Raw genomic sequence first — 17573 nt, forward strand, 5'->3', positions numbered from 1 at the left:
GTGCCGCTGCCGCTTTAAGAAGAGCGGGGCCCCCCCCCGCCCCTCACAAAGATGGCGCCCCCTGTCTTTCCGCCCTCCTCCGGGATGGCGGCGGGAGTGACGCAGCGGCGCTCGCCGCGCTCCCCCGCCCCAATCGCCCCTCCCCGGGCGCGGCGCCGCTGATTGGCCCGTCCCGGGGGGCGGTGCGGCGATTGGCGGGCGGCCGGCGAAGCGGGCCGGGGGTCCCGCGCGGAGGATGCTGGGGGCCCGTCGTGCTTTGCGGGCGCCGCCGCACCCCGGGCGCAGGGCCCGGCCCCGCCAGGCCGCGGGTCCGCCCCCAGCCCCGGCCCGCCGGGCCCCGCTCCGCCTCCCCGGCGGCGGGCGGCTCCTCCCAGCGCGGGCTAGGCGGCAGGGCGCCGGGGCTGGCCGTGGAGGGGGGTGTTTCCCGCCGCCGCGGCGGCGGGGTGAGGCCCGCGAGAGGGAGGTCAGAGGTCGGCGGTCGCCGTGAGGCGCTGAGGAGAAGCGGGTGCTCTTCCCGGAGGAGCCAGGAAAGAAACCGCAGGTGCCGGTGCCGGGCTTTCCTCCCGGGTGGTGTGTCACCCCGGCGGCTCTCGGTTCTCCTTTCCTGGCGCCGGGTGGCTGAGTTCAGGGAAGGGCAGGGGCCGGGCCGGGCGGAGCCTGTGACCGGGTTTCCCTCAGGACGCGGGGGGAGAAGCCGCCCGAGTCTCCAGAGAAGATGCAGTTCTTCGGTCGGCTGGTGAATACCATCAACAGCGTCACCCAAATATTCACAAACCCTTACCGGGTGAAGGAGGTGCCGGCTGCGGAGTATGCCGCTCATACGTGCCTGAGGGAGGAAGGCAGGGTGGCCCTGTATAAGAACAGCCATGCTCGCTCATGGGATTGCCTGCTGGTGAATCCCCAGAGTCCGCAGGTCGCTTTCCGGTAAGTAACGGATCTTTAGCAATCACTACTCAAGCGTGAAACTAAAGACCCGAAGTCTCAGATCTCAGGACCGCAGTGCTTCGCGGGCGTGGGGTGATGTGTTTGATCAGCAGGTGGGCTCATGAAGAGTGGGAGACCCTTGGGTGTGCTGGTGGAGAAGTCGTCATCAAAGCAGCTTGTGAGAACAGGGCAGGATGGGGTCCAAACACTGTGAAAACAGGCAACTGTGAAATAGGTATTCGGGTCAGAACATCCACAGATACGTGCACTTCCATTCGTACCTGTTGCTGCTTTAGCATTGGGAGCACAGGATACTTCAGCCCAAAAGTTAATGTTCCTCAGGAAGAGGAGATGCTCTCTGCTAATGAAGTAGGCTCCTTTCTTCCCTTGGAACAAGCATAACACCGGATGAGGAGGAATGGGAAGGTGCCCAGCACTAATGTTTGAAGAAGAGCTGTTTCTCTTCAGATACATGGGATGGAGGTGGTTTCTTTGAGCAGGACCAACGCTGCGTTTGCCTTTCCACCAGGCTCTTCCAGCTGGACAATGAAGCAGATGCCCTGATGCATTTTGAGCAGTATGCCAGGCAGCTGCACCCTTTCTACGAGAGCTCGCGCCAGCCCTTGTCGCTGGAGGATCTCCAGCAGCTCAGTGACTGCTTCCGCAACCACCCCAGCTGGTCCTTGGCACATGTCGCGGTGGAGATAGGCCATCGTGAGAGCTTCCGGCACAACCACGTTCTGAGGCAAGGGGTGGGAGGGGTCTCCGGTGGGCCTGGTGCTGGGAACGAGCTCGGGGGGCAGGCTAGGCCAGATTAGGGTATCCCGGCTTGATGTACCAAAGCAACAGGGGCTGCTTCTTGGGGGAGCTTAACGCCTGTGGTTACTGCAGAGGTCGAGTTTAAAAGTGCCGGCCTTGGTGTGTCTTGCCTGAATGACAGATGTGGTAGCAAAGGGAGTCCGATGGTCGCTGTGGAAGCTTATTGGTGGGCTTTCAACCTGCTGCTGTGGACGTTAAAGCCCGGAGCGCTGGTGGTTGAGCTAAAGGATTGAAGTGTTTTGCTAGAGGCACTAGTTAGATTCTTGCAACCCTTGTGGAGCTGCTTTTTGGAGGGGGTTGTGGCTGACTTTGTAAACCACGAGAGAGGCGGTACAATAGGACTGTCTGGGAACGGTTTTTGGCTACAAGCCCTTGCTCTCTTTTTATGGGGAAGTTCATTGAGGATAGGGGAGACTAGTGAGGAGTTAGGGGACTGGGAGACTAATGGCAGCGCCTCCGCCAGGTTGCTGACTGTAACCTGTCTCCTGCCTTCCTTTGGGCAGGGGGAGCTGCTCCCATATGGGGGGCAGAGGAAGGAGCAGCGTGTCAGGGAGAGGGTCCGTGGCAGGGCTTCTTGGTGGCCCTTCCCTGTGCTCCTTCCCTGGCAAGAGGCCGGGCTTTTGTGAACCTCGTGGTTCGCACCAGCGGGACCTGTTGCAGATGTGGAAGGTACCTTCGTATCAGCTCCCAGGGCAGCTGCAAATTGTCTTTGTAGCCCTTCCTTGGCCTCACGTTGACTCATCTCTTGCAGCTGCGTGAACAGCACGGACAGCGAGGATGGCTGCACCCCGCTGCACCTGGCGTGCCGCAAGGGAGACATGGAGTGCCTGCTGGAGCTGCTGGAGTGCCACGCGCGGGTGGACATTACTGACAGGAACGGGGAGACTGTTTTCCACTATGCTGTGCGAGGGAACAGCCCCCAGACCATCGAGGTGGGAGCGATTTCAAAGCTGGGGGGGAATGGGACTAGAATGGGTCCTCTCTATGCTGTGAGGAGGGAGACAGGAAAATAGCTGCAAACAGGAGAGGAGAAAGTCAGTTTCCTCTGCTGCAGCATCAAGTTAATGCTTGAGGCTGATTTCAGCCTCTTTCTTCCCCCTTTAGTGGTGCTGTTTCCCATAAGCAGGCTCCAGATTCCACCCTGCAGTGGAACAAGGATATTAAGCAAGTCTCCTCAGAAAGTGTCCTTCATTGCTATTTGCATCAGGCCTTCATCCTGCCTTTCCTCAGGCCCTTGGCTGTCCCTTCTCCATCTCCTCCGAGCAGGGTATTTGGTTCTGGGCAGAGTGCTCCTGTGGGGGAGCATGTGTTTAGGCTGCTGTGGGGGAGTGTGTGTTGCCCACAGACTGAAGGACAGTTTGGAGCCGCCCTGGGCTCTCCTGAGCTGCAGAACCTGTTGTTTGAACTGAGCGGCCTTGCACAGGGGACAGCAATCAGAGCCTCGAGGCAGAGACAGTCTGAAGCCAGAGGCGTTCTCGATTGCTGAGAAGTGCTGGGCAGAGTGACAGGGTTCGTAAGGGCGTGGGCGGCCTTCCACGTTGGTTCCTCAGGTCTGTCAGCTCCCCAGCACCCAGTGCGAGTGTGAGACCGGCTCTCCCCTATGGCTGCACCCCCCACATTTGCCCAATACCTGTTGTGACAGCTCTCCCTCTGCCTGCCAGACTGTGCTGGAGTTTCCTAATGCGTGATGGGGGAGGGATGACGATCGGGGCTTGACATGCTGTGGAGCAGGGCAGTTAGGACCTTTGTATTAAAAAGATACCATCTTCCTTTATTTCTCCGATGGCAGCAACTTGGCTTGTTGTTACAGAAATACTTCCAGGTCTGATCTGTCTCCTGTTTGTGTCTTTTCTCTCTTGATTCCTTGCTAAACCAGAGAAAAGAAACTCTAAATTCCCGCTTCTCTTGCATGCACCAAGGCTTGCAGGGTTTCCCCAGTACGGCAGCAGGATATTTTTGTGTAACAAACCAGGCAGCAGGTAACAGGTCTAAAATTTATGGGGAGAATAGGAAAATTCCTTCAAATGTATCCCCACCTGTATATTTTAAACCGAATCCTGTTTGTATCTGAAAGCAATGGTGGAGTTGCAGGGGAGGTTGCAGCTGACTGGCTGTGGTAACTGATGGGGCCTCAGCAAGAGAGGAAACTACTGGTTTCAGTTAGCGCTCTCATTTGGTTGGGCTGAGCTTGGCTCATGCAGTGGGAGATGGTGGGAGTCTGCTGGCTTGTGTCGTTCAAGGTGGCGCGAGCCCTTTTCGGCTGAGGGGTGTCTCAGAAGCACCTGGGCCAGAGGAAGAGGGCACAGAGAACAGCGATAAACCCTTTGGGGAGAGAAAACAAGGAGCGCTTCCATAGCTACTGTGTTGGAAGCAGGGGTGGAGAGGACAGGCTGTAGCATCGTGAGGAGCCCAGTGCACCAGAGTCTGTCCTCGGAGCTCAGGAAGAGAGACGGTGCTTTTCCGTGTCTGTCTGTCTATTTATCTATTGCCTCCTCTTCCCAGCTCCTGGGCAGAACCCCAACTGCTGGCTTGGACCACCTGAGCCACGAGGGGCTGACCGCTCTGCATCTCGCTTGTCAGCTGGGCAAAGAGGACATGGTTCGGTCTCTGCTGAAATGCCGTGCCAGCTGCAGCGTCATGGGGACGCTGGGCTACCCCATCCACACGGCACTGAAGTTCTCCCAGAAGGGGTAAGTAACCGCTTGGGCTGCCAGAACAGGGCTCTTCCTCCAGTCTGGGGACCTGTCTGCTTGCTCAGGGTTGTCCAAGACTGGACCCCTTTCAGGGCAGTGCTCAGTAGGAAGATGTCCTGTGCTGTCCTCTGCTGCATCATGGAGTTGGCAAAAGAGCAGAGAAGTGCCGGTGTGGAAAAGAAAGAAACATTTTCAGAAAAAAAAACTTTTCCCTGAATTTATCTATATATATTATTTAGTATCAGACATCAGGAGAAAGAGACAGATTTAAAAAAAAAAAAAAGTTTGTGAAATACTTTTTCTCAGAATAAGCTGTGAGAAGATGATTTACTGATGCTTAAATAGTATTGCTAATTGCTGTACCTCTGTCTTTCAGTGCTCTGATCCTAATAAGCTTTCATTTCAAAGCCTAGCTATTCCTGTCTCCTGTGGGCTTGACTGTTGATACTCTTGACTGTTAATAACACACTCTGGAACTGAATCAAAAGAGACACGATGTTTACTCCCTGTTTTGTTTTCCCTGGAGAGATTTGATTCTCTTTGTATGTGCTTTATAATACTTAATTTTCATAGACTGTCTGAGCTCTATGAATAGGGCTCTCAAGTCAACACTAGCTGCTGCTAGCTAATTTTTCAGCATTTTGAAAAGTGCTTTCCAAGATTAGAGACACATTCACAAGCCAAAAATGTGCTTAGGTCCCTTACCTTGCAGTGGGGCTTGATCTCTTGTACATGGTTTATTTGGTGGTGTTTCAGAGTGGAGAGCGTATGCTTGTTTCTTAAGTCTACCTACCCACGCTTTCTAGGCACTAGGTACTAGTCTATTTACAATAGGTGTGATTTTTCACTCATAGGGAAGTACACAGATTCCTAATTTCAGCAAGTATTTAACAGTTCCAGTTTTATCCCCACGTTTCCACGGAGAGAAAGGGAGAAGAGAAGAATTTCCCCTCGGGTCTTGAGGGTTTCCAGAAATGCCATATGCCTGTATTGGAGAAGCACCCAGATGTTGCTCCACAGCTTGTATGCTTCCTGTTGCACCCTTCCTTTCTAAAAAGAGCAAAACAAAACTGCAGCTGAGGAACTTGCAGGTGTTGCAGAGAGCCTGCTGCTGCTGAAGGGTTTCCTGAAACACTCTGGGCAGGAGGCAGGTGCTGATGTGAGTGAAGGTCTTGAGTCAAGACGGCAGCCACCCATCCCTTCATCTTGTTGTCTTTGCCAGGTGTGCCCAGGCCATCCTCGAGGTGGATGCCAGCCAGGTTCGCTCCAAGGACGCGCGCTATGAAGCCACTCCTCTGCACTGGGCGAAGAAGGCAGAGGTAAATGGAAGCCAATCTGTGGCGAGGGCCTGTGCTGCCACCCAGCACCCGGTTAATTCCTCCTGCTGCTGACCACTCCCTTTCCTGAGCGCATGTGCAGAGCCCTGGGAATGTCAGAGCCCAGCCAGCAGCCCCATGTTTGATTTTCTTTGGCCTGTGCTGATCAGTGCTGTTTGCCACGGGGGATGGAGCAGTGGAGCCCTGCAGTGAAACACACTGGTGGGCTCATCCCTAGTATGTCATCCTTGGCTGTGAACCTGCCAGCTTGTCCCTTTTCCCTTTTTGTTGGGGAAATTGCAGCAGTGTCACTGTTACCTCTGGGGGGAGCTCTCTTCTCATTACTGACAGTTTCACGGAAGGAAGCAGATTGATGCCTTGAAAACTGCAGGGAGAGTGTGAGGTAGGCACAGGGTGGTGGCATGTGGGTTATGGTCCATCTTCTGCCAGAGATGGGCAGATCAGTGGTGTGATGTGCCATGCTGGAGCACCTGATGGTGCTTGTTGCAAGCAGAGGACATTCCTATGGCAGGACTGTTTTCCCTCCTGCAGTGTCACATCCCTCTCAGAAATGTCCTGTGGAGTTTCAGAGCAGACATAAATCTGCTTGGCTTATAAAGAGAAGATCAAAAAGCAAACTTTTTCCCTCCAGTCTGCAAGGATTCTGGCCTGAGTAGGAACTGTTTTTTCTCCATTGCTCTCAGCCAGTTGCTACACTTGCATATAAGTCCCAAAACATCCAGAAGCTTTAGCCAGATTGTGAAACCACCAACTAGTTCTGTGGTAAAAGACAGACAAACCCCCATCTCCTGTGCTTGGAACAATGCAGCTGGCATCTGCCAGCCAGCCGTTTCCAGGCTAAGGGTCCTGCCTCTTCCCCTGCTTTGCTTGCCATGAGACCTGGATCGTTTGAGTGCCCAGGCGGTTGTCCTGATGATCGCTTTCTCTCTTCTTGACCTGGCATGTGCACGCTTGGGCACAGATGACACGGCTGCTGCTTGAGTACGGCTCCGAGGTGAACTTGACCAGCCGGACGGCTGACATGGCTCTGCACATTGCGGTCAAGAGGGGACGCTTTGACTGCGCCATGGTACTGCTGACACACGGGGCCCACACCAATGCCAGGGGTCAGGATGGCAACACACCACTGCACCTGGCCATGAAGGTGAGTTCTCTGCAAGAGGCTGCTGGGAAGGAGAGAGAGGATTTTCTTGAAGGGTTGAGGCAGGGACAGACTCCTTTGAAATTCTAGCTGTTGTCTTTCATGGGGTGATCCCTTGTGGGTGCCTTGGCTAGTGGAAAGAAGAGGGAGGGAATGAGAGATGATGTAGCCAAGGGGAGCGTGGCTCTTGACTGAGCTTTCTCTTGTCCCCTAGCATGACCACCTGGATATGATCAAAGCGATTGTTGTGTTTGGAGGAGATGTCGAGATCCCCAATGATTTCGGGGAGACACCAGGGCTGTTGGCAGCCAGGAGCAGCAAAGGTGAGGGAGCATGTCAGCAGCGTTGCAGGGTGAACCCGGCATCCTGTCTCCCCTTGGTGGCCAAAACAGTGTCTTGGGGAGAGGTGAAAACATGCCAAGTGTGAGTGATGCTTCTCCAACATGCTTTCCCAGCTTCTAGTCGCTCACAGCTAGGCACTTCCTGAGCTAGCAGTGTAGGCTTTGTATTAATAGCCCTTGATGAATTTCTCTTCTGTGAGACAGAGATGCAAGAGGAAAAGCTGGCACGCACTCCCCCTCTTTCAAGCCACGATGTCAGGCGCTGCAGGCTCACAACAGGATGATGCAGTGCTGCTGAACCGCCCAGGCGTAAGCAGACACGGGCAGTTTTTCAGTGGCAAGGAGTGTCTGGCACACACCCTTGAAGCTGCACAGCATTGGGTACCCCTGCTGTGCACAAGTCCTGCTGCCTGGTGTTTGGGGAGAGATACCCGGGACGTACTTTTCCCTTCCCCAGGTCATCCCAGAGGTTTTGTGAGGGTCAGGGCTGCTGTGAATTTGACAGAGCCCGCCCCCCCCAGCGTGTGCGTGCACTGATTCTCTTTCTGATCTGTGACTTCCCCTTCGTCACCTAAGGTGCGAACCGGAAAGTGCTCTTAGACCTGCTGCAAACTGTAGGGACCGAACGCTGCCACCCACCCAATCCCGACTCCCCAAGCCTGGCACCATCTGCCGCCTCCTTCTTCCTGGAAGGCCAACCTTCCTCGTGGAGCAGCGTCAACAGCTTAGGTAAAGCCTCCCCTGGCCCTCCCTCGCTTTCCTCCCTTCTGGCTTCACAGTGCTGTCTCAGATCTCTTCTTCAGATGGGCCGTGCTCCTAGCTCCAACTGTCTCCTAGCTCTCAGTTTCTGGTGACTCTGTCCTCATTCAGCTGTTGCAGGATCCCGTCTCTTTTCTCTGTTTTTCCTGTGTGTTTACTCTAAACCCTTGTACTCTAAACTTTTGTTTTATAGACCTGACGCAATGCAGCTCTGTAAAAAGGAAAGGGAAGACCGATTCCCTCACCCCTCTGGAAGAGGTGTAGGACTTAGTTGCCTGTATGCACTTTATCTGCTGGGTCATGTACAGAAGGGGAGGGACTTGCTGGTCTGCCTCGAGAACCTCCGAGTGTCATGCTGGGCACAAGGAAATTAGAAGTGTCACTCATTCAGATCCTGGAGGCCAGCAGCTCGGGGAGGAAAGGGATGAAGCCTAGGGATAAGCGACCCTGGTCACAGGGTTTACATTACGCGTAGGAAAAGCCTACCTTAGGACATATGATTGTGTTGTAGCTTGTGCTCTGTGCTGCCCAGACTGTGTGAATAGCCCATGGGTCTATTCTAGGTGCCGGGCTTTCCTCCTCTGGGGAGCTCTGGAGCTCAGGCAGAGGCAGCATGAGGGGTTATGGAGTGGGCAGTGGGTGAGCTGGCTTGGAGGGAGGCTCTGATCCTCGTGAGAGGGGCATGCAGGCAGATAACAGCCTCTTGTGGTCCACTTCCCCTCTCAGGTTGGTGGTTTCCTTTGCAAAGGCCCTCCTGTGGGGCTAGAGGACAACACACCCCGCACCCCCCCAGGCGCTGGAGTGCGTCTGTGTCACCACAGGTCTCACTGGCTGGTGACACCAGGACTTTCTTCTCACCGTGGCCTTGTGAAGGTGACTCCCAGTTTCAGCTCTGATGCAGTGACAGAGCGAGGCCCTTTTTTGTCCTGGTCTCTGGCCCTTGAAGAAACTCCTCACCACATTCAGTGTCATCCACAGCCACCTTCCGGTCTGGGCGCTGGCAGGAGTATTTAACTTCTCTCCCCCTGTTGTTTCTTCTTTTGGTTTTGCAGGCTGGCTTCTCACGTAGGCTGGATTGGTGCCCTGCACCCAGGGTGGCCTGGGTGTACATCAGCTGAGGGGTAATGACAAGCCACCCTGTCCCCACAGCTCTCCTGCCTAGGTTACCTCGCAGGAGTAGATTGAAGTTTTATCTTACAGCTTGCAGTAAACTGCGTAGTGGGCACGCTGCTAAGCTCTACCTTCTCTCTCGCCTACTGTGCTCATCATCTGCTTCTACAAATCCTTTGTCTTTGCTAGTGCATCTCCAGCTGCCTGCTCAAAAGGACGGGGTTTCTTCTCTTTGGTGCAGAGTTTAATCTGGGGGGGTACCTGGTGGCTATGGGTAAGATGGCTTGTGTCTCCCACAGGGAGCTTTATTCGATCGGGAAGGAAGTTGGATGTTCTCTGTGTGATTATGATGGAAACGATTTACCGCAGGGGTGGGAGGTTTGGGTACCCTGACCGAGTTTTCTGGGGACAGAGAGAAAGTAGGAAGAATAATTGAAGGTTTTCTAATTGACTAAGTATAATTTGGTTGACTAATATCTCTGAGGCACGTATCAGAGGGTTCAGGTAGCAAAGTGGTCTCTAATTTTTTTTTTCCTTTTGCATGTTCATGGCCCTCTAGGGTACAAGGACCTTCTGTATGTTTCCACAACGCTCGGACAGTTGTTGAAGGCACCAGATGTTGTGGACTCGCCCAGTGAGGGTAGAAGAAAGTAAGTGAGGAACAGCTTCTGTCCAGGCTCCCGTGCATCTTGAAGGTGAAAGCTGTGTGTGTGAATTCCTCCCCACCCACACCTGTGGGTGTGGCATCCTCAGAGCTGACATTATTTAGTGTCCATTGTTGTTGCAGTTTTTGCCAGAACCCCCCCTGCGCCCTGTTGCGATAAATCTCTGTTCCCATAAAAGGCTGCTGCCTGTTCCTGCCTGCAGCCCTGGAGCTGCAGTGGAGCCTGAACTAGCAGGTGAAACCCCTGCTCTGTCCCTCCCCTCTGCCACTGGGCACCAAATGCTGTTTTGGCTTTGTGATTTCCCCATCTCCACGCGCTGCCCTGACGCTCACCCAGCTCCTTTGCCAGCCTGTGCACTGCCTTGGCAGTGCCTGCACCTCACCTTGCACGGAGTGGAGGGAGGGTTGGCACTGAAGTGCTGCTAGCAGGAACTTAGGGCTGTCTGATTTTTATTTATGAGACAGTATCCATTACTGCGTAGTAAGGGACTTGGATGTGTTTTTGGCTTGTGAATATCTCTAGTGTAGAGGTTAGAGATGGCTAAAAGAGCAAGTGGTGTTGCACCAGCTCTGACGAGGCTTATCTGGCTGTGTTCGGTCTTACTTGCATCTGAGGAAGCACCGTGGGATTTATTTGTTCACCGATTACACTGTCCACAGCAGTGTTCTTGTTAACGACCTAGTTTCCCACCCACGTTCCCACGTGGCATGCTGTGATTTGTAAGCTGTCCCACAGCTCCCAGTCACCTGTGTCTGTCTCTCTCCAGTCATGACCGCCTCCTGTGCCTGGATGGAGGGGGCATCCGAGGCCTGGTGCTCATCCAACTCCTCCTGGCTATCGAAAAGGCTGCGGGCCGTCCCGTTCGTGAGATTTTTGACTGGATCGCGGGGACCAGCACTGGGGGGATCTTGGCCTTGGCTATTGTACACGGTGAGGACAGTGTGAATAATGGGCCCCTTCTTGCTCCTGTGGGCTTGAGCGCTCCTCTGTGGGGAGCGGATGCAGGGTGAGAGCTGCCTCTCTGAGTCCCGGCTGAGATTTGTTGTCCCTGCCAAAGGAGGGAAGGGATGTTTGTTAATGAAGGAAAGCCTAGACCTGGCTTTGTGCTCGATTCTCATGTCAGCTGGCCTTGAGCAGCTTTCTGGGTTTTGGGAAGCGTGTGGTGGCAGAGTGCAATGTTCTGTTCTTCTTGCTCCTTCCACGGGGGTTTCACAACAAGGTGATCGGCACTTTCTGGTAGCAGGAAACTATCCTCCGGCTTGCCCTTCCTCTTTAATCCTACCCAGTCATGCTGCTGAGGTCTGAGCAGATGACAGGCAGCCTGGGAAGGGGATGGGATTGGGAGTGATGCCTCTCATCTCCCGCTGGTCCTGGAAAGTCCCAGCTCTGATGTGCTGTTTGTTCTGCCTGCCCTTCCTCCCACCCCCTGCTCCTGCTGACGCTGTTGCCCGTCTCAGGGAAGTCCATGGACTACATGCGCTGCCTGTACTTCCGCATGAAGGACATGGTGTTCCGGGGGTCTCGGCCCTACGAGTCGGAGCCCCTGGATGAGTTCTTGAAGAAGGAATTTGGGGAAAACACCAAAATGACAGATGTCCAAAAACCCAAGTAAGTCCTGCCTGGGGCTGCGCTGGTTGATGCTTTCCTGAGTGTGCTCTAGACCCCTCTCAGCAGAGATGCTCAGCCTTTCCTTAGAGCAGATCTGGAGGAGTGTGATGTGCAGACTATTGAAGCGATAAGTATGGGTTTTTTCCATTTTACTCTTATTCTGTCATGTCCTCTCCCCCAGGGTTATAGTGACAGGGACGTTGTGCGACCGGCAGCCAGCTGAGCTCCACCTTTTCCGGAATTACCCCGTACCAGAGACAAAAACCTCCACTGAATACAAGACAAGTGCATCTTTCAAACCACTCACTCAGCCAGAAGGTAAATGCTGGCACACAGCAGTCCAGCTGGTTGGCAGGGGAGGGGGCCATCCCTCAGAGACAGAAGATTTTCTGTTCTTCCTCCCATTGCTCTGAAAATTGGGGTGTCCCAGCAATGGCTTGTCCCTGATCTTGACTTGTAGCTTGGTCCTAGTGATGGTTCCCTTTTCTCCTCTCTCCTCCTCCCTTGGTTTCTCTTGTAACAGGAACAGGGGCTGGCTAGTGAGGTTCATGAGGAATGGGTCTGCTAGAGGAGTCCTGCATACAGTCAGTACCTTTCCCTGGGCTCTCAGGAACAGATTAACATGGAAAAGCTGTGTAACTGAAGCATGCAACCCCCTCCAGCTTGCTTCTTTCTTTGTCTAGCAAACATAACTGGTTCACCATCAAAATAGCAGCAATGAAGCTGGTAGAGAGTGAATTTGACCCAGGATATGTGGAAAGTGTTGAGAACATCTTTTAAACCCCCCACAAATAATCCTATGCATCCAAGCAGAGGCCCTACTGTTGGGAGAAAGAGGCACGACTATCTAGGGCAGGGTCTTCTGGGGTTGCAAGCCCTCCTGATTTGTGTTGGTGAAGGTGGGGTGTTTCTTGCACACAGGAAAGTTGCTGCAAGAGGCTCTATGCTTTCTCTCCCTCCAGACCAACTTGTATGGCGTGCTGCCCGCTGCAGCGGTGCGGCTCCCACATATTTCCGGCCGATAGGCCGCTTTCTGGATGGTGGGCTGCTAGCCAACAACCCGACCCTTGATGCCTTGACAGAGATCCACGAGTACAACAAGACGCTGATCAAGAAGGTGAGGGAAATCCTGGCCCTGACTGGTAACTGGGTCTTTATTGGCTCCACTGAGCCTCCCTTGAAGGGGACGAGGGTTTGCGAACAGATGCCTCTCTAGTGGATAAACAAGTTAGCAGTGCAGCACCCTAGAAGGGCATGTATGAAGGGGGATATGTGTTGGGAATGGTGGCTGAGAGGTGAAATACCTCTTGTGACAAGGGTGTTGAGACAGGGAGGCAGCCCCATCAGCCTGTCCTTGCTACTTTGAGCAAGGATGATTCAGTTGATGGTTGTGTGTGGCCCTTGATGCAGCTCTGCAGGGCCTTTTTCTGCCCAAAAATAAATGGAGAAGACAATGGTAGGGCACTTTGCAAGACTGAAGAGTGAATGCCTTCTGTGGTGTGGCAAGTTCCTCAGAAAGATGACTAACTACTGGCAGCTACTGGTCCGTGTAGCTGAAAGTGGAGGTGTGTTGCCAAAATGACTGAAAGAGTTGGACTGTTGCACAGTCATCTGGTCCTAGGACTCATCTTTGGGGTGATCCCATGCGTTTGGGTGCAGCCAGGGGTGTAAGGGACGGAACAGTGCAACTGTTGAAGTCACGTGGATTATTCCTGTCTCACCAGGCAGTACTAAAGGGGGAAGATGGGGGAGAGGAAAGGCTACCGAGCCTTTTACCTTGGCTTTCAGAGCTTCCCCAAGACTACTGTGAAAGACACGCTCCGCCTTAATTGTTGGTCCTTGCAAGCAAATCTTTTGTTTGTCCACAGGGTCAGAGGCAGAAAGTAAGAAAATTGGGGTTGGTGGTCTCCCTGGGGACAGGGAAGCCTCCGCAGGTCCCGGTGAGCTCTGTGGATGTTTTCCGTCCCTCCAACCCTTGGGAGCTGGCGAAGACCGTCTTTGGGGCCAGGGAGCTTGGCAAGATGGTGGTGGATTGTGTGAGTACTGGGAGGAGCGGATGGGGGAAGACCCCTGGGGCTGCTTGCAGGGAGGGAGCAAAGGTTTCCAGTCTTCAGCTTCTTCCTTTTGGAAGAAAATTGTATTTCCTTGGAACTGCTCTGACCATGGCCAGTTCAAGGAATGGATGTAGTGGGTAACCTAAGAATTGTGGGAGCACAGCGGGTCTGAAGCCCTGTCTGCCTGTTCGGGGTTTCAAGTCCCAAGGGAGCTGCAGTCCCTGCAGCTGTAAGGAGCTAAGGTGTGGGAGAGCTGAGGACAGGATGGTGGTCAGTGAGCCCTAGGAACATTTGCAGGTGTGTTTGTGAAACTCAGTATCTTTCCAGGGAGCACTGATTATCGTCTGAGCAACCTGGACCAAAAAAATCACGCCTCAGAAAACAGCAATTCATTTTTCTTCAGAAAAGCTTTGTTATCCCCACTGGGGAAATTAGCAAATGCTAGAGAAGTGGGAGTATCACTAATAAAAAGCAGTAGTTCAGAGCTGTGGTTAGGAGTGTGTAATAGGCATACATCCTTGGATGCTTCAGAAAGAAGCTGATTAAATGTTGCATGTGAAAACATTCCAAATGAGTGAAAGCCAGAAAGATCAGAACTGAGGTTTTGACTATAATCTTAATTCTGTCACTTTATCTCCTCTTAGCTTCCTAAAGCCAGAAAATACCCGGAGAGGTCCCTCTGCTTCCCGTCTTTTACTTCAGGGCTCCCAGGGAAGCTGTCCCAGGATAGCCCAGAAAGCCTGCAGTAATCACAGGCTCTACTGCTACTGGGCTTGGATAAGAGGTGAAACCCCAAGGAGGCTGTGATTCAGATCATCCTGGGTGTTTCTTTAAGGGAATCCACTTGGTGCTGTGATGGAGGGAGGACCTGTAGGGTGCAATTCCTTGTGTCCCCAGGATCCAGGAGCACTGTTCTTATGTTAAAAAAAACAATCAAAAAGCCACCCCACTCTTGGTGGTGAATGTTGCCATCCAGCAGGCACTTGCTCCTGGTTTTCCTTCTCCCTCTGCGGCTTGTGCAAGTTCGGCTTGGTGCCGGGGAGCCTCTTGCAGGCAGGGGGAGAGCAATGTGACCGTCAGGCTCTAACTGTGGGCCTGTTTCTCCTGCAGTGCACTGACGCAGATGGCCCAGCTGTGGATCGTGCCAGGGCCTGGTGCGAGATGACGGATGTCCCATATTTCCGGTAGGAGCTTCCTTTCCGCTCTGCACAGACTTTATTTTTAGCCCTCTCACTTCAGACCTGGCTGTGGCATGTGTCATCCCAAGTCGTGTCCCCTCCAGCAGCATGCCTGCCCGGACCTGTCCCCCTGACCCCTCTCCTCATGCCTCAGTGACGTATCGGAGGATGCCACGGCCCACTCTATGAGCTGATGCACCGAGCATGCCTTGTCTGGGGTCGGTTAGTGGGGACTCGGGGGATGCTGTCTAACAGGGTCCTTAGGGGATGCACATCCTGCCCTATTCCACCACGCACAGCGTGTTTTGAGGCTCGTGCCTTAGGTGGTGCAGTTGCTGAACTGAGTCTCAGCCTTGAGTGTGGTTGTGCCTCGAAGGAGGGGGAAGGCCTCTGCGCTGCAAGCCTGCTAGATAAGGGGAAGCGAATGCCCAGGATGGCGGGAGCCACTTCGCACAAGTCTTGTGCTTGGCACGCTTGCTGCCTTGTCGCGCTCCTGTTTGTGCCCAGCTGGTGATGCTGTCTTGCCGTATGCAGGCTCAGCCCGCAGCTGCACACGGAGGTGATGTTGGATGAGGTGAACGACACCGTGCTGGTGAATGCTCTCTGGGACACCCAGCTTTACATCTACCAGCATCGGGAGCAGTTTGAGCAGCTGGTGCAACATCTCTGCCGATGACTGACCTGGAGGTTCCTGTTCAGCATCTCCGTGGCAAGGAGCAGCAGACACTGAAATGGCTCGGATTTGCCCTTGAACCAAGATGTTGAGGTGGGGGAGGGACTACTACTACTAATAATGAGGAATTAATGATATTTAATAGGCAACAGTGCACATACGCATGTATTCCAGGACACACCCATGTATTCCCGGACAGTTGTGAAATGCTGACAGTTATCTCCATACTGTGGCCCCATCTCTGCTGCTGCGCTCTGTTTTGCTGCCCTGCTCTCTGACCGTACAGCCCTTCCCAGAAGCCAGAGCCCCCACCTACCTGTCTTGAGCTGTAGCAGCGGGAGTCTGTCTCCTGTCTGTGCAGCACCTCCACTGACAAAGCACCGTGCACCTTCCCACATCACAGAATGGGCCAAGGCCAGGTAAAGCGTCAGGGATTACTTGGCCCACTGGGGCCAAGGTGTTTTGGAGTGTATAGTATGGGGAAAAGGGATTATTCTTCCCTCAACACGCCTGGTTTGAAGGGGAGCAGAAACGCTGCATCTTTCTGCAGTAGATATGATGCAGAATGTTGCAACTGGCCTTGGGAGCAGGGGAAACCTTTCCTGAGCCGGTTGTCTTCTGTAGCACCTTCCCCTTTCCCCTCCGAGATGGGCTGGCAACACATGTACTGGCTGCACCCAGGGTGGGAGCAGACCATCCCCCCCCACCCCGAGACTGTTTTGTGCCACCTGACTTGCTGTGCTACTCTTTGCTGAAGAGCTGAGATGTGAAAGCCTGTCTTTACTTGTAGCAAGCTCAAGATGAGGGACAATAGCCTTGGTTTGGCAGAGAGATCGTTTCTCTTTATTCTTAACGTGGAATTGAAGTGCTCTGAGATCAGTTCCCACTAAAGAAGCTGACCCCGTGACAGTTTGGATTTACTTTTTTTACTGGTGGAAATTCCAGTGTGAATGCTACACTCTGCAATGTTTCTGCAGTAAATTTTCATATTTATAAATAATTTATGTATCTTTGGAGGCGTTTTGAGGAGTAACCTGAAAAACTGAATTCTTAATCATTTGCTTTTGACTGGATGGACTGCTGTTGTGAGCAGTGCTTCTGTGCAAAACTAACATGACCTGAAATAAAGAGGTTTGCATTTGGTTCCACTGTCATGCAGTCCATGGTTGTCTTGTCTCTCTCTCCATCCTACAAAGTCTCAGAGGGGTTCTGAACTTGCAGCCTCTGAATTTCTTCCAGGTAGAAAATCATGAAGTGGGCTCCTTGAGACACAGGGTTATACCCTTTGTATGGGCTGAAGGGGTAAATGGCCTGTCCCTACAGCCAGCCAGGGGAGCATGTGCGTGGTGTGAGTGGCTGGCTGTCCCATGAAGAACAACACTGCATGCCGGGCTTATCAGTTGCAGACAGTGGAGAGGCTTTGGACCAGCTCCCGTGTGAGAATCCTCTTGGAGCTGGTCTGGCCTAAAAAGAGGAACACTGAAAACGCTTGGGATATAAATGACTGGAGACGGGGCTTTAACTTCGGTATCCCCAGGTGGTTCCTGGACAAGGTAACTGCTGCAAGCTTGCTGGACCTGGTGCCCACTGATTCCTAAGGGACACCGCTGGCAGCAGTGTGGGTGCCGAGTCGTGAATAGGGCTAAAAACTGATTATCCGCCTTCTGATCTTCACTTTCACAAATGACATTGTGGAATTAAGGGTCTTTTAATGTGGAGTAAAGGTTTTCTTTTTCCTACATACTGGAGGGGCTTACCTTCCTGTGGAAAAACAAAACCCCACATCTTGGGATGGAGAGAACGTGAGCTCCTTTCTGCTTTTTGCCCCTGGCTTGCAATCCCCCCCTCTATAAGCCTGCACCATCTGCAGGGACTTCCCAGAGTGATCTGTGCTCGGGCTGCTTGCATGCAGACAGGGAGAGCAGGAGGGTTCAGGCACAAAGCTCATGCCTGCTCTTAGGGAGTCTCATTGAGACCGGGAGTGGGAGGGATGCTAAGAGCCAGAGGGCTGAGGCCTGGGGTGAGGGAAGAGTGGGAAGGGAAGAGGTGAAACCTATTTTGAGCTTTCCTTATGTTTCCCCCCAGCCCCTGCTATTCGCTGCCTGCGATCGTAAGCTGTGTGCGAGGGACCTGAAGATGCTCTGCTAGCACAGTGAGGCTGAGCGAGCCACCTCCGAGCGGTGGCAGTGATGGAGGCAGCGAGCCATAAGGCGGTTACTCTGGCAGGTGGCTGGCTCCACAGGTGTCAGGGCAGGGAGAGCTGGGTACTGA

At 53.4% G+C, this 17573-nt stretch overlaps 1 protein-coding gene across 2 annotated transcripts; it reads left to right on the forward strand.

Moving 5' to 3' along the window:
• Positions 1-374: 374 nt before the first annotated feature.
• On the forward strand, positions 375-16456 carry PLA2G6 (phospholipase A2 group VI). Of its 2 annotated transcripts, XM_076337863.1 has the most exons (17): positions 375-541; positions 679-924; positions 1454-1669; positions 2495-2675; positions 4246-4433; positions 5659-5755; positions 6735-6917; positions 7129-7237; positions 7832-7984; positions 9684-9774; positions 10556-10719; positions 11247-11397; positions 11579-11715; positions 12360-12514; positions 13266-13433; positions 14562-14635; positions 15164-16456. In XM_076337863.1, the coding sequence occupies exons 2-17, from the start codon at positions 716-718 to the stop codon at positions 15303-15305; spliced, it is 2418 nt and encodes an 805-aa protein (XP_076193978.1). In that variant the 5' UTR covers positions 375-541; positions 679-715; the 3' UTR covers positions 15306-16456. The 2 variants fall into 2 exon arrangements, with proteins under 2 accessions (XP_076193978.1, XP_076193989.1); XM_076337874.1 differs by lacking the exon at positions 7832-7984 and having other exon boundaries at positions 375-924.
• The last annotated feature ends 1117 nt before the right edge of the window (positions 16457-17573 follow it).

The sequence above is a fragment of the Aptenodytes patagonicus genome, chromosome 1 (assembly GCF_965638725.1).
Source record: "Aptenodytes patagonicus chromosome 1, bAptPat1.pri.cur, whole genome shotgun sequence".
Classification (NCBI taxonomy): domain Eukaryota; kingdom Metazoa; phylum Chordata; class Aves; order Sphenisciformes; family Spheniscidae; genus Aptenodytes; species Aptenodytes patagonicus.

Coding starts and splice junctions, on each gene's coding strand:
- PLA2G6 (XM_076337863.1), top strand. CDS start 716: ATGCAGTTCTTCGGTCGGCTGGTGAATACCATCAACAGCGTCACCCAA. Junction 1,670..2,494: donor CGGCACAACCACGTTCTGAG/GCAAGGGGTGGG, acceptor CATCTCTTGCAG/CTGCGTGAACAGCACGGACA. Junction 6,918..7,128: donor CACTGCACCTGGCCATGAAG/GTGAGTTCTCTG, acceptor CTTGTCCCCTAG/CATGACCACCTGGATATGAT.